The sequence below is a fragment of the Arctopsyche grandis genome, chromosome 12 (assembly GCF_051622035.1).
Source record: "Arctopsyche grandis isolate Sample6627 chromosome 12, ASM5162203v2, whole genome shotgun sequence".
Lineage (NCBI taxonomy): Eukaryota > Metazoa > Arthropoda > Insecta > Trichoptera > Hydropsychidae > Arctopsyche > Arctopsyche grandis.
Window position 1 is genome coordinate 5,607,856 of NC_135366.1, and position 13,474 is coordinate 5,621,329.

The 13,474-nt window shown below is 32.8% G+C and overlaps 1 protein-coding gene and 1 long non-coding RNA gene across 3 annotated transcripts in view; both read left to right on the forward strand.

The window, feature by feature from the left end:
• LOC143920049 (uncharacterized) overlaps positions 1–13,474 on the forward strand; it is a 422,197-nt gene that overhangs the window by 254,524 nt on the left and 154,199 nt on the right. The gene's annotated exons all lie outside the window — the stretch shown is intronic.
• Positions 1–13,474, forward strand: part of Indy (tricarboxylate transporter protein I'm not dead yet) — a 39,451-nt gene that overhangs the window by 25,308 nt on the left and 669 nt on the right. The window contains exons 2-16 of one of the 2 annotated variants that reach the window (XM_077442687.1): positions 6,040–6,203; positions 6,292–6,412; positions 6,490–6,755; positions 7,677–7,791; positions 7,876–7,973; positions 8,227–8,291; positions 8,375–8,435; positions 8,511–8,633; positions 8,715–8,829; positions 8,907–8,998; positions 10,694–10,791; positions 10,979–11,098; positions 12,848–12,937; positions 13,013–13,206; positions 13,289–13,426. In XM_077442687.1, the coding sequence (XP_077298813.1) occupies positions 6,175–6,203; positions 6,292–6,412; positions 6,490–6,755; positions 7,677–7,791; positions 7,876–7,973; positions 8,227–8,291; positions 8,375–8,435; positions 8,511–8,633; positions 8,715–8,829; positions 8,907–8,998; positions 10,694–10,791; positions 10,979–11,098; positions 12,848–12,937; positions 13,013–13,206; positions 13,289–13,426 (1,725 nt within the window). In that variant the 5' untranslated portion in view covers positions 6,040–6,174. The remainder of the gene's footprint in view (positions 1–6,039; positions 6,204–6,291; positions 6,413–6,489; positions 6,756–7,676; positions 7,792–7,875; positions 7,974–8,226; positions 8,292–8,374; positions 8,436–8,510; positions 8,634–8,714; positions 8,830–8,906; positions 8,999–10,693; positions 10,792–10,978; positions 11,099–12,847; positions 12,938–13,012; positions 13,207–13,288; positions 13,427–13,474) is intronic. The other variant, XM_077442688.1, reaches the window with a different exon arrangement.

Here is a 13,474-nt window from a genome sequence, read left to right on the forward strand (position 1 = left end):
GTTAGCTCGACTGTGAACAGTGATGGTGTTTATTTGACTTCAGCTTAGGTGTGGTTATTTTCAGCTGGTTCATCTTCTGCAGACGTCATCGACTCGACCTTCTCCTCCATTTCGGACGTTTTGACGTCAAAAATTTATCTCGAGTTTTGTGCAATATTCCGCACATCCGGAGGTGTGTACGTGGGGAGAGTCTGATACGTCAAACTGCATTTGAATTATGTCTTTATTTAAATTATACCTTGTTGGAAATCTTTGCCTAAATATCTACCATATCATCATACACATAAATGGCTCGGCTTTTATTATATCTTTGTCCTTGTTTTATGTTGAAAAGATGATTAATATCCGGTAATTTGATATTTCGCAATGTAGCCCATCCTCAATCAATCACCATATACCCAGAGCGTATAGACTCAAGGTAGTGAATCTGCATTAACAAAATTATTTCTGATCAAATTAATCCAATTCCAGAAGCTAATAATACCGGGTTGACACGGTGCGAGTAGCTTGGGCCAAGTAACTTGGACGTTATATCGGGTTGATACGATGCGAGTAACTTACACAGACATTACTCGCAGCGTAGCAACAGGTGATCCAAGAGCTTTTGAACGTTTTGGACGTCCAAGTTACTCGTCCAAACTATTTGATCCAAGCTACTCGCATCGTGTCAACCCGGTTTGTGGCAATTAATTACTTCTGACTGCTCACTTAAGGAGTATATAAATATAATAATAATATTATTTTATTTATATATGATGTCTGTGTATATGTACATACATATATGCATGTATATATTTTTATTTTTCTCATCTCTCTGTATTTTTTCGACCATTGTGGCGCATTAAGGACACTAATGCCGAAATGGTACAAACTTAAACTTAAATAAATAAATAAATTGCGTTTAAATGTATAAAAATAAGAAGAAAGTTAATTTATGGCGGTCGGCTCCATCCACCGAACATACAGAGAAGATGCAGCAGCAAGAAAACAATTTTTCGATACAAATACACGACGACGTAGGGAGGCCGCTCTCATCCTGAGAATGTCCTCAAAGTGAGGCACGTGCCGTTCTACAAACATCTGCGACGCGCTGCAGTTGTTATATTGTACTTTTATCCTCTTCATTGTCTCCTGCTTGTATTTCGTATTTATCCATATTCTAGAATTTGATGAAACTAATTGGGATAGTGGTCTTGTTAATATACAAATTATATACAATTGTATTTATACCAGTCTTCTGATAGTCATAGTCAAAGCTGATTATTTTTTTCTCAATTAACATACCTACCTACCTATTATAAAATAGGTATGTCATTTTCATTATGGTCGACGATTTGATGAATGAGTATACCCATTGTAACAACTCCACTCATCTATTCACTATCTTCTCATTTGGTCGCAGATGCAACTATGTATGTATATTGTTTCCTTGATTTAGTAACTTCATCTCTTCTTCTTCGACTTGACGCACCTCTATTAGGGGACGCGACAATTGGTTCAAGTCCAAAAGGTTCAACGACAAAATGTACGCGGACGTTATTAAATTAGTATAAATGACAGGATTTTTGAAAATTTTGTCGCTTGAACATTATTTCCGTGGACATTTTGTCCCGGGTACATTTTGTCAGTGCACTAATTTTCGGGTACATTTTGTCGTTGAACCTTCTGGACTTGAACCAATTGTCGTGTAACCCCTCTATTAACCATCGACCATTCAAACTGCATACATATCTGGTTACTTACGAATAATCTACAAACGAAAATCTTTCCAATGTCTTAAACAATGGCGCCATTTGTTCGATAATCCTCTTAGATGAAAGGGCCGCATTTTAAAATAGAACATTTTTACCAGGCAACATACGTTTAAAAATATACTTAAGTAATTTCAGGAATTGACTTACACCAATGCTTCAAATATTTATTAAAACGATAAAAAAGGTAGTGCAATCCTTATCACCCACATAAATACATTGAATAAATAGAACTGATGAAATTTTGTTTGAGAGTGGGTATTTAACGCAGCAAGAATTCGATAGGCTGATAAACTAAAAACTTAGCGATTAATTAATTAATTAATAATGCGAATCTATAATGCTTCTATGTAGATCAAAGGTATGCAAATTACGTAAACAATATTGATGCGTAGGGGTGGGTTCAGGATCCAAATGAAAGGCCAAAGTCGCTTTACAGAATTTATTCAACGATTCAAGAGGTCCACACGGATCCACCATAATAATCTGATCTTCTGTGTGTACCTCCTTATAAAGGACAAGTTGCACACCATAGCGTCCTCGATCTGTTCATATATCTATTGTCTTGGCACGTAATGGTATACCGTGGTGAGTACATTGTATACCCACGCACTCGCTCGAGTCTATGAGAACTCCAGCGTATCCTTTATTCAGGCACTCACTGTGTCCCGTTAGCCTAATCCGGGATCGCTATTGTTCACCCACGAATGCACTCATACAGTGGATTAAGCAGACAATGTTAAAGTTAACTATGTTCGGAAAAGTACATTGCAATATTGCCTGTCTATGTAAAGTCATTTAAAGTCACTGTAAAATGTATAGGTACATATTATCCGTTAAAAATATCTTCAGTATTGTGTTATGTCTAAGTATAAAACACAGCTCGATAATTTTCAAGTTTGACCTACATGCATATGTATATTGACTTGATATTATAATATAACTGTTATAATATAACTGTTTTTAAAAGGAGCTGAAGTTATATATGCATATAAAGGCTTAAAACAAATGCTTTTATTCGCATTTTAATTTAAAAAATCAGTTGAGGTTTTGGTTGTATAAGTCGAAGTTTATTACATGTACATATAATACTTGATGCACATATTCTCTTGATACATAATTGGTGATGCAATTCGTCTCGTCTGGACCGGAATCTGGTTTTTGATCGGTCTGAATGAGTTTGTTGACCGACTGGTGCATCTTTGTTATGTTGAAAATTCGTCATGCGCAGTCTCCTCAACTTTTGTCCTTGCTTGTCCTTTTCATAATATTTTAGTCTGCTGGTCGAAGCGTACCTTTCCATTTGGTTTCGAATATATTTAGAAGTATTGTCACAAATATATCGAAAATAAAGATTTTGCGTGGTTTGCGAAGAAGACACAGTCCATCAAGAGTGACATTGATTGACGGTAAGATAAATGTTGATTGAAATCGTTAGTGTCGAAGAGAAATAATAAATCTGAATAGTTGTGATTTCAGTTGTAATATTATATTAGGTATTTATTATTAATTTATAATATACTGTATATTTTTCATTCAACATATTGTGAGTTGGATTTTCTGGACGTCATTTAAAATTAGATTATATTTATTTATCCGAAATAAATAAAATTTTAAATCTTTTTGGTCTACCGATAAAGGCTTTCGAACTTTCGAATTATTTTCTTTTGCGGTTATAAAATACGTTTGAAACCTCAATGATAGTTATCACGCCTGTAGTCAGGAAGGGGGGGGGGGGGGAGTTGTAGGGAGCGTCAGCCCCCTCTAAATTTAAAAAATAATATATAATTATGAGAATTATATCTATATATATCAAACTATCGTCAATGAATTCTTTGCTCTTTGAATTTCATACATAATTTTATTTATTTTCTTAAATAGACAAGAAAACCGTATTATAACACCACAGACGTAATTTTTTTTTGAAAAAATACCAAAATTAATTTGATAATTTGGTCCGAAAAATCGATTATTGCAATCAACAATTTAATCTTATGAATTACCTGTATAAATATTTTTTTTTAAATGTGCCTAAAAATAATTACCTTATATTTATGTTTACTAACCCTAATTTTCCGCGAATTTTACGAACGAAAAAAGCTTATAATTTTTTTTATTAAAAAAAACGCTTGGAGGGGGGGCGTGCGATTGTGTTTTACCCCCTCCCCCTAAAATAAAAATAAAGGTCGTTTTCTTCATTATAATTTAATAGGATTGAGGCATTATTTTATTTTTTATGCTCATTCTACATTACTACAGATGGATTATAAAATTAGATGGAGATTTTCATTAACAGAGTTGACAAGCTTATAGGAAAAACAACGTTAAAATTTCACACCGAATGTAGTCTTTTATAATATTAACAATTTGAAATTCTTTCTCCGTATATTTATTGTGATTTGAATATTTTAATTGATTTGTTTTGGAATCAATTCTGATTGCATCAATTGCAATGCGACAATAATTCACCGTATGCACCGAGCTGCAGTTGTCCCTATGCAATCATTATATAATTGGTTGTGAATTGTCTTTGGTGTGATTTGTTTTGAAACGGACACGTCGGTTATGCTCGGATTGCCCACATTTACTTTATTGTTAATTAAACAACAACCTTTGAGTTGATCTGCCTGTTTAAAAAGCATGCATCTGCGTGGATGCAATTTACATGTGATCATCCTCATATTACAAACATTACTTTGTTTATATAGCAAATAATGTCACCGTTTATTTTCTTTTCTTGAGTGAAGTATCTATTTATGAACCTGTTTGACGGTCACCATACCATAATCTTACTCTGCTCGGTAATAACTAAGGATTTCCTTTATCCATACACGTACATGTGTAAATGCGTCCTGTTGATTATTATCACTTGATTACTATGACAACTCTCACGCTATATTCCACACCCTAATATTTATTCTGTTTATAATAGACAGTATATTACATTATATTGTACATGTATATATTATATTTTGTTTAATTACTATTGCCACAGTACATCTATCATATCCACCGTATACTTTCGATGTCGCTTTTACTTTTCATGTGAAATATATTGTGTTAAATCGGTTTAAATATGCCATATGCAAAAACTCCCGTTAAAGTTAGCCGATTGTGTTCGAAAATGACAAAGGTCTCATATTTTGATCAAAGTATTGTGTTTTTTATTTCCCAGGAATGAATAACAACTAGATAATACAATGCTTATGTAAAAGTGGCCATTGAAATTTATTTAAATTGAGCTTTTTGTTATATAATTATATTCAATGTGATACATATTCAATCGTATACGATAAATTTTTTCAACATATTTTACTAGGGGTTAACTTATAAATGTTTAAATTACTTATTAAATTATAATGATCATTTTACATACATACATACACAAAGCAATTATTTTTTCCGATAAGTATGTACATTATGGATCGTTTATGGATTAGTTTTCAGTATTATATCAGATTCTGGTTTGTGGTAGCGATTGGCGATTGACATGTGAGACGTATCTTTAGTCAATATATATCGGATATTGGCGAATCTAAATATACTTTCAGTATTTTTGCTTGTCCATACTCATATAATGGATTGAAAATGTCGAATTACAAGAAAGAAAGTCTAACAAACAAAACAATGTAATATTGAACATACAATCTTTCTATATATTGTTGCGTAGGGGTGGGTGGAGGATCCTAGTAAAAGGCCAAAGTCGTGTCACAGCATTTATTGATGATTAAGGAGATACACACACCGCCAGTGCTCCGTCCAGAATGTCTTGATATCGCCTAAGTACCGCCTTATAAGGGGCAGGTCTCTCAGGACATCTTCGACGTCTGATTTGTTTACCTATTGTTATGGTCACATACTCGGATATGTATTCCCACGACATTCGGTACCACGGTATAGGTCACTTCTGAGAAGGGACCAAATAGCGGCCATTGCTTAGCCTACATGCACTTAGAGTCTAGATATAGTCCTTGAAACCAATTATAACGGTTGCACAGTGTCTTAATCCGATTGCACTTAACCGGCGGCTCTTTTTAGTATACGTAACAATATGTTAGATAAGTTTCTATATAAGTTAGATTTTTTATATTGTCAAAATTATGAGGTTGAGAATGTCAAAAAAATATTCACATGAGTTAGTTTTAATACATAAATAACTACATACATCAAAATAACTGCTTTTAAAAGAGGAAAACTATTTATGTTTCTATTACATAACCTTAAAAAAACAACTTTTCTATATACTAAGAGATTACGTTTACTAATATTTATATTTATTTTGTTACAGTGCATTCACGACAAAGTTGCAGCTCAAAATATCATCGACGCAAATGTTCAGATAACATAGCATACATAAATACATATGTATCTGTATATATATATATAATTTAAAATAATATAATTTTGATATACCTCTATCAAAATGGCTTCAACTGACATAGCTAATACTCCGTAAGTATCCTTTTTTATATTTAATAAATTGCCACTCTTAATAAGAAAAAGAAAATAGTCACTACTATATATATTTATTTATTTTCAGTGTACATGAACTACCTTTTAGCACTAGATTTAAACTATTTTTAAAAGTGTATTGGAAATCTGTAGTCGTTGTATTGACACCTTTCATATTAATGCCCCTTCCTATCATTAAGAACACACCCGTGAGTATTGTGCAATCTTGACCATTCATGAAACATCGATTAATTGTCAATAACCATCTATTTTTTTTATGTTTTAGGATTTCAAATGTATGTATGTAGTATTATTGATGGCGACTTATTGGGTGACGGAAGCTCTCCCACTTCCGGTAACTTCGATGTTACCAGTTGTTTTGTTCCCTACGATGGGGATTTTAGAGTCGGAGAAAACGTGTCAGTCGTACATGAAGGGCACAAATATGATGTTCATCGGCGGTCTCATGATCGCAGCCGGTTTACAACATTCCAATTTACACAAAAGAGTGGCGCTGAAAACCATACAGATCGTCGGGTGTTCTCATCGAAGGTACGATGACAAAAATAATCAGTCATAATTCAAAATGTAAATTGATTTGAGAGAAGACAAAAAATATTTTATAACGGTTTCCGGTTTTTGAGTTTCTATCGTTACACCATTAGAACAATAATATAGTAGTATATTGTATTCCAGATTGTTGATAAAATGGTTAACTACGAGTATCATATCTAATCATTAGCTTATTGAATTTAGTTTCCTATTTCTATTAAATACTCGTATATGTATGTATATATGTATGTTATCTTAAACTGTTTGAATATTTTTATTGAAAAAAGTGTATGATTAGTGCAGATTATCCCAGATTAGACTTTTGAACCAGAAGGGAATTTCATATGATTTATAGCAAAATATATTCTTACTATATAACCCTTTGTCCGCGGAAATAAATATAGCGAACAAGCCCTGTACGCGGCATCTTTTTCACGAATTTGGCAATCGAGTTTTCGACCTTAAATACAGATTTTAATATTTACTCAAGTAACCAGATATGTTAATTAACACAAAGTATTATTTTAAACAATAAAATATATAATATACCTCGTAGTTTTGGATTAATTGTCAAATAATCATTCTTCATAATTGTATGAAGACGTGACGTCACATAAACAAGGTTTCAGTATGGTTCCACAAAAAACTAATTTTTGACTGGTATATATTCATTTTAAGCAAATTGAATAGATGGCATTCAACTCAGTAATATATTAAACCAATTTTGAACCTTAAAACAGTTGTAATAGGCGCATATAAGACTCAAAATCCCGTGCAAAGTTCAGAAATTCTATGGAAGACAGCCGCGCTACAGACTTGTCGCCCAAAGCTTCCATAGAAGACGGCCGCGGGCAAACGGTTAATATTGTTTTTATAATTTTAATTATATAGTTACTATAATTTACCATTTTCATTCTGTAGATTAAATTTCGGGCTCACGTTTGTCACCATGTTTATCTCTATGTGGATTTCAAATGCAGCGGCTGTCACGATGATGGTACCGATTACCGAGGCTGTACTTGAAGTTCTTGAGCAGGTTTTTATTTGAACCAATATATTTGATTTAGTTTCTATATAATTTGAGAAATAAACACTGAACTGTATTAAACTTTAATTTCAGCAAGGGCTTGGACAGATGTATATAAAGAAGAAGAAAGATGTTGAAGAAAATGGTGTTAGTAAACAAGGCGGGGAAGAAGAGGCTAAAGAGAATGACGAGTAAATAAATTCATATTACATTTCTGATTTACAATTTGCCTAGTTATTGTTTAATGATACAGTATACCTAGTTCAGTATTTTTCCTGTTTGTTTTTTCCAGTCATACAGATGTACAAATGTATGTAATAACCAAATAACATCTCATACATAATATTTTTTTCAATTGATATCATCATTATGCTCATAATTATAATTAAATCAATTTATTTACGTCTGTAGTTACACTGTTACATCTTTCATTTTATTTTATAGACCTCTCACTCCTAGTAAAACAACCATTTGCTATTTTTTGAGCATTGCCTACGCTTCATCAATCGGTAATTTTATTTAATGGATTTTATTTCACTTAAAAACAATCTTTATTGGATGTAAATACTTTAATAAATGCTTTTTTTTACAGGTGGAATTGGAACTGTTGTTGGAACTGCTACCAATTTAACATATAAAGGAATATTTGAAGCGTAATTAGTGTTTTTTATATAATAATTGTAAAATGTTGTATATTTGAAAATTAAACATTGGTTTAAATATTTCAGTCGATTCCCAAAAGCACCTCAAGTTGACTTTTTATCATGGATGCTGTACAATGTACCTGCCATGATTACGATGCAACTATTCATTTGGGTCATCCTCCAGGTCCTTTACATGGGGCTTTTCAGGTATATAAATATTCTTTAATTTAAGTGTGAATCTTAATATTTCTATTGTATATCGTTTATTAATTTAAAATACAATTTTAGACCTAACAGTCAAGATGCTAAAGATGTCAATCTTGGAACACAAGGTGCTGAAATTGCAAAGAAAGTCGTAGACGATCAATACAAAGCACTCGGACCAGTGACGTGGCATGAAACGGTTTGCAAATTTTTGAATGAATGTTAATAAATAATAATTATCAATTTATCTATATTATTTACTTATTTGTGTTTTAGTCTGCCGGTCTTCTATTCATTTTAGCAGTATTCCTCTTCTTCCTACGGAGTCCAGGTTTTATGCAAGGATGGGCTGATGTTATGACGCATTTGTAAGTTTCATTCTCGAACATATTGTATAGTATTTATAGTGTTGAATATAAAATAGGGAAAGGAAATGTGTAATAAGAGCCGGGTCACATTGGGTGACTTGCACTTGACCAAGCGTAGTTACTCATGGTCAATCTTGGTCTCTCAACTAGGGACAACCAAGAATACGCTCATTAATACCTATAAGAGTATTCAACATGTGACAGATACAGTCACATGTATTCATAGTTTCTTCACTATGTAGTCGCCGGCGACTGAGAGTGTGGCACTCCTCGATACAACACTATACACTTTAAGGGACTGTGCTGGTCACTCAAGCAATAAAATCACCAAGACCAGACCGAAAGCTGGCAACAGATCTCGCTGGTCATTGCTTAGGCAACCAGTGAGTTGCGTGATGTGGCATGCTCCATCCAACTGCACACATTTGATCTGGCCGCGCGACCAAGTTGCTCACAAGTCGCCTGTTGTGTTAGGCAATTGTTGACAGTAATATTAAATTCCCTATTTAAAGAAATTTATTTAAAAAACAATCAATTTGATAATTACAAAGATCCAAAATTATAAACCAACCACCGAGCCATCTGCATATCTCGGTGGTTGGGCTTTTGTCTAGCACCCAGAGGCGTCAGGTTCGATCCTGTGAGTTGATCTAGATTGAAAAGAATTTATTCCGAGTATATCCGTAATGCTGCTGGTCAGACTTGGATATTTGTGCTCCAGGTCGATCGTTTCCTATCGGGGTTTGCCAATTTTTCTGATTTCATTGTTGAAACGGTTCCTTGATTAAATTGGCCTAAAACCTTCCTATCTACTATGTCACCACTATTTGAGTATGATTAATGTACAATAAAAAAATTATGTACAAGTTAAAATTTCATGGATGTCTCGTTAATTTCGAGTTTCCAGTGCCGTAATTCAGCGACTTATTAAATAAAAATGGTGCATTGTTTGTAATTGGCCAGGAAGGCGCATTGGGGTTTACCTGTGAGGCCTTCCTGGTATATATGTATATAGGATCCGGATGTGAAGGATTCCAAGTGAAACGCACAGATTCAGAAAGAACTATTTATTATACCCATATCGTCGGGCTTGTTCTCCAACAAGTGACCATAACAACACGCATCCGGTCTCTCCCATGCATACCACACACACTTTTATCCCTAGCAGTTTGGCCAACCACACATACGGCTCGTTTAAAAATCATTCCTATATGTATATAATAAAATAAAGTAATATAGAGATGAGAGCGTTTTGGAAAGTATATTTGTATAATAATGGTTGTGTTGCGTAGAGGTGGGTGGAGTATCCAAGTAAAAGACCAAAGTCGTTTCACAGCATTTATTGGTGATTAAGGAGATACAAGTACTGGTAGTGCTCCGTCCAGAATGTCTTGATATCGCCTTATAACGGATCGGTCGCCCAAGGCATCTTCGACGTCCGGTTACTTCCTATTGTTTAGGCATGTACCCGGATATGTATTCCCACGGTATCGGTCACTTCTGAGAAGGGACCAATAGCGGCCAATTCGGTGGCCATTGTTTAGCCTACTTGCACTTAGTCTGCAGATAATCCTCGAAACCAATTATAACGGTCGCACAGTGTCAGGGATGCGCCTCGGCCTTATCCGATTGCACTTAAACGGCGGCTTTTATTAGTATACGCTTCAGTGGTTATAATTTTTTTTTACCTTTCAGAAAAGTAAAAGATGCCGTAACAGCAATGTTCATCGTCATCATGATGTTCGTAATACCAGCGAACCTCGACTTCCTTAAATTCTTCCGCACTCCAACAGGTAGATATTTAAACCGTTTCAGTATTATAATGCACGAACTGGAAAAAAAAAAAACTATTAATATCACTATATTTTTTCTTTGCATTAATGCTTCATGAATGATCACTATATTTACTAATATACAACTAATTTGGGTAGAATTGTATCTCTACCCATTATCTTGCTATCAAAAAGTCCCCATTTATAGCGCCGCCGGAGATGCAGAGAAAAAGTCAATCAAGGCTTAGTGCTACTGAAAAAACTGAAAATGGAGATAACGCGTCGCCTGAATTGCATGCGCTAATGGAGAAACCGAAAGTACTCACAGGTACGATAAGTTACCCTAAAACGATTATGGATTGCTGTCATCGTGAGGTGAACGGTTACTGTTTGTACCCTGCTCCCCCCCCCTGCTCGGTGTTTTTACAACCGGATACCTGCTTGCAACATTTTAATTAACTCGTGAAAGCATATTTATATGTTTTTACAATTCAAATTGCTTCTTTAATTTACTTGTACTAAAATTTATTCGAGATTTTACGAGTCTTCGATGTTTGGCTTGTTGATTTTTTACTTACAACATACTATACTCACCGATTCCTTATTGATTGCCTCCTCATTTCATTATATCATGTAAAATCTTGCATTATGAATCAAAACGATGCAATAAAATTTTCAAAATAATACTGCATAAAATTAACTAAAATTTATTGCAAAGAGGAAGTTATTAATTTGGAATACAAATTTTTTTTTGTATTCTGTTTAATTATGTTTAAAATATTTAAATGTAAGCTACAACCTAAAATTTGTATTTAAAATGTTATTTAATATTAAACATGGAGTGAAATGTTATTTTATGTGCTTTGTTCGTTTCTTTATTTTTTCTATTGTGTTATTAATTTGTTTGATTATTTTTCCTTATGCTTGTATGTATGTAATTGATTTTATTCCCCACTGATAATTTGATAAAAGAAGTATATCTTGATATAATAACTTAAAGCTGTTTTAACTGTACATTTATAACGATTTTAGTAAATTTAATTAATACATATAATTAATTTTAACCCAAATAATTATTATATTACGTATTTAAAAATACATAGTTTGTATTGAAAGTCCATATTAATCTATTTTTAACATTTTATTAACTATATATTTTTAACACTTAGTATATACTATTCAATAAAAGTATATTTCTAACAATTAGTATATACTATTCAAATACTGCTAGCAGTAATACATTTGTAATTGGTTTTTTTATGTCCACTTTTTATTATCATTTTTCTAACATCATATGATGGTTCTAGTTTGTTTTTACTATTGGCGTCAAGACTTAATTATTTTAATTTCTTTACTTTTCTGTCTTGTTTTATTGTTAAAACCACCTATTGTATTGATTTTTTGTTGTTCAAAGATTGAAATTACTTCGATTTGATCTATTATAAATTATTTTACTCAAATTTATAAACAAAGAAAATTAAAATCGACATAAAACGAAAAATTTCAATCTTTGAAATTTTATTTTTATAAAAAATCTTTTCAGTGTACTAATTTTTTTTTGTCTTTGTTGTCATTTATGTTTTATTTTATTTTTTTAAATTATTTCTATATGTGATTCTGTTCCACAACAATGTGATAAAAATCTGCAAATCCAAATGAATGCCTTGATTAAGTATTTAATTTATAATGTGCCAATAAAACTATTTATTTTAGTGACTTAAAATTTCACATTCATTGAATTTAAGTTTTGTTGCGATAATGTACTCACATACATTTTATTTTTAAGCTTTATTCACACGCATTACTTACATATATGTAGTATCACTTCATCGATTAAGAACATGTTTATCGAACTAAGTCTGTATTAGTTTATAATAATTTCATTGGATTCGGCACATTTCACTTATTTATTATTCACAGTATTATACAGTTAATTGTTTTTTTGTTAATTATTGTAACGATTCGTAAAGAATCGTTCATGAATGTATTTGCTAATGTTAGCAAATAAACACTTGCTTAAATTTCTATGCAAGTGTCATTGTTTAAAAATATTCACATATCGTTTTATTGGTTTTAGTGGCCGACTTACCTACAAAACCAAGCTCTGGAATCGTTACGTGGAAAATTTTAAAAGACAAAATTCCATGGGGACTTCTCTTCTTGCTCGGTGCGTTGATTGAACATTTGTTACATGTATTGGAAACGTTTTAAGACTGGTTTTAATTTGATATTCTTTTTACAGGAGGTGGATTTGCTTTGGCCGAGGGCAGCAAAGCATCTGGAATGTCAGAACTGATTGGAAATTCATTGAGCGGTCTTCAAGCGTTGTCACCAGCTATAATCTTGCTGATTGTTGTTATTATTTGTGAATTACTGACTGAATTTACATCTAATGTTGCTATTGCCAATATTATATTGCCTGTCTTGGCTGAAATGGTATGACATATTTAATTTGTTTCAATGACATACATACATATGTTTTTGTTTTCTACATATCTCTGAATTATTCTGTTTTCAGTCAATTGCAATAAACTTACATCCAATGTATTTGATGTTACCGGCTGCCATTGCATGCTCAATGGCATTCCACATGCCTGTCGGTACTCCTCCTAATGCTATTGTCGCCGGTATAGCTAACATTGGAACCGGTACTATGGTAAATATCGTTAATCTAATTTTATGATTTTATTATACGTTTGTCACT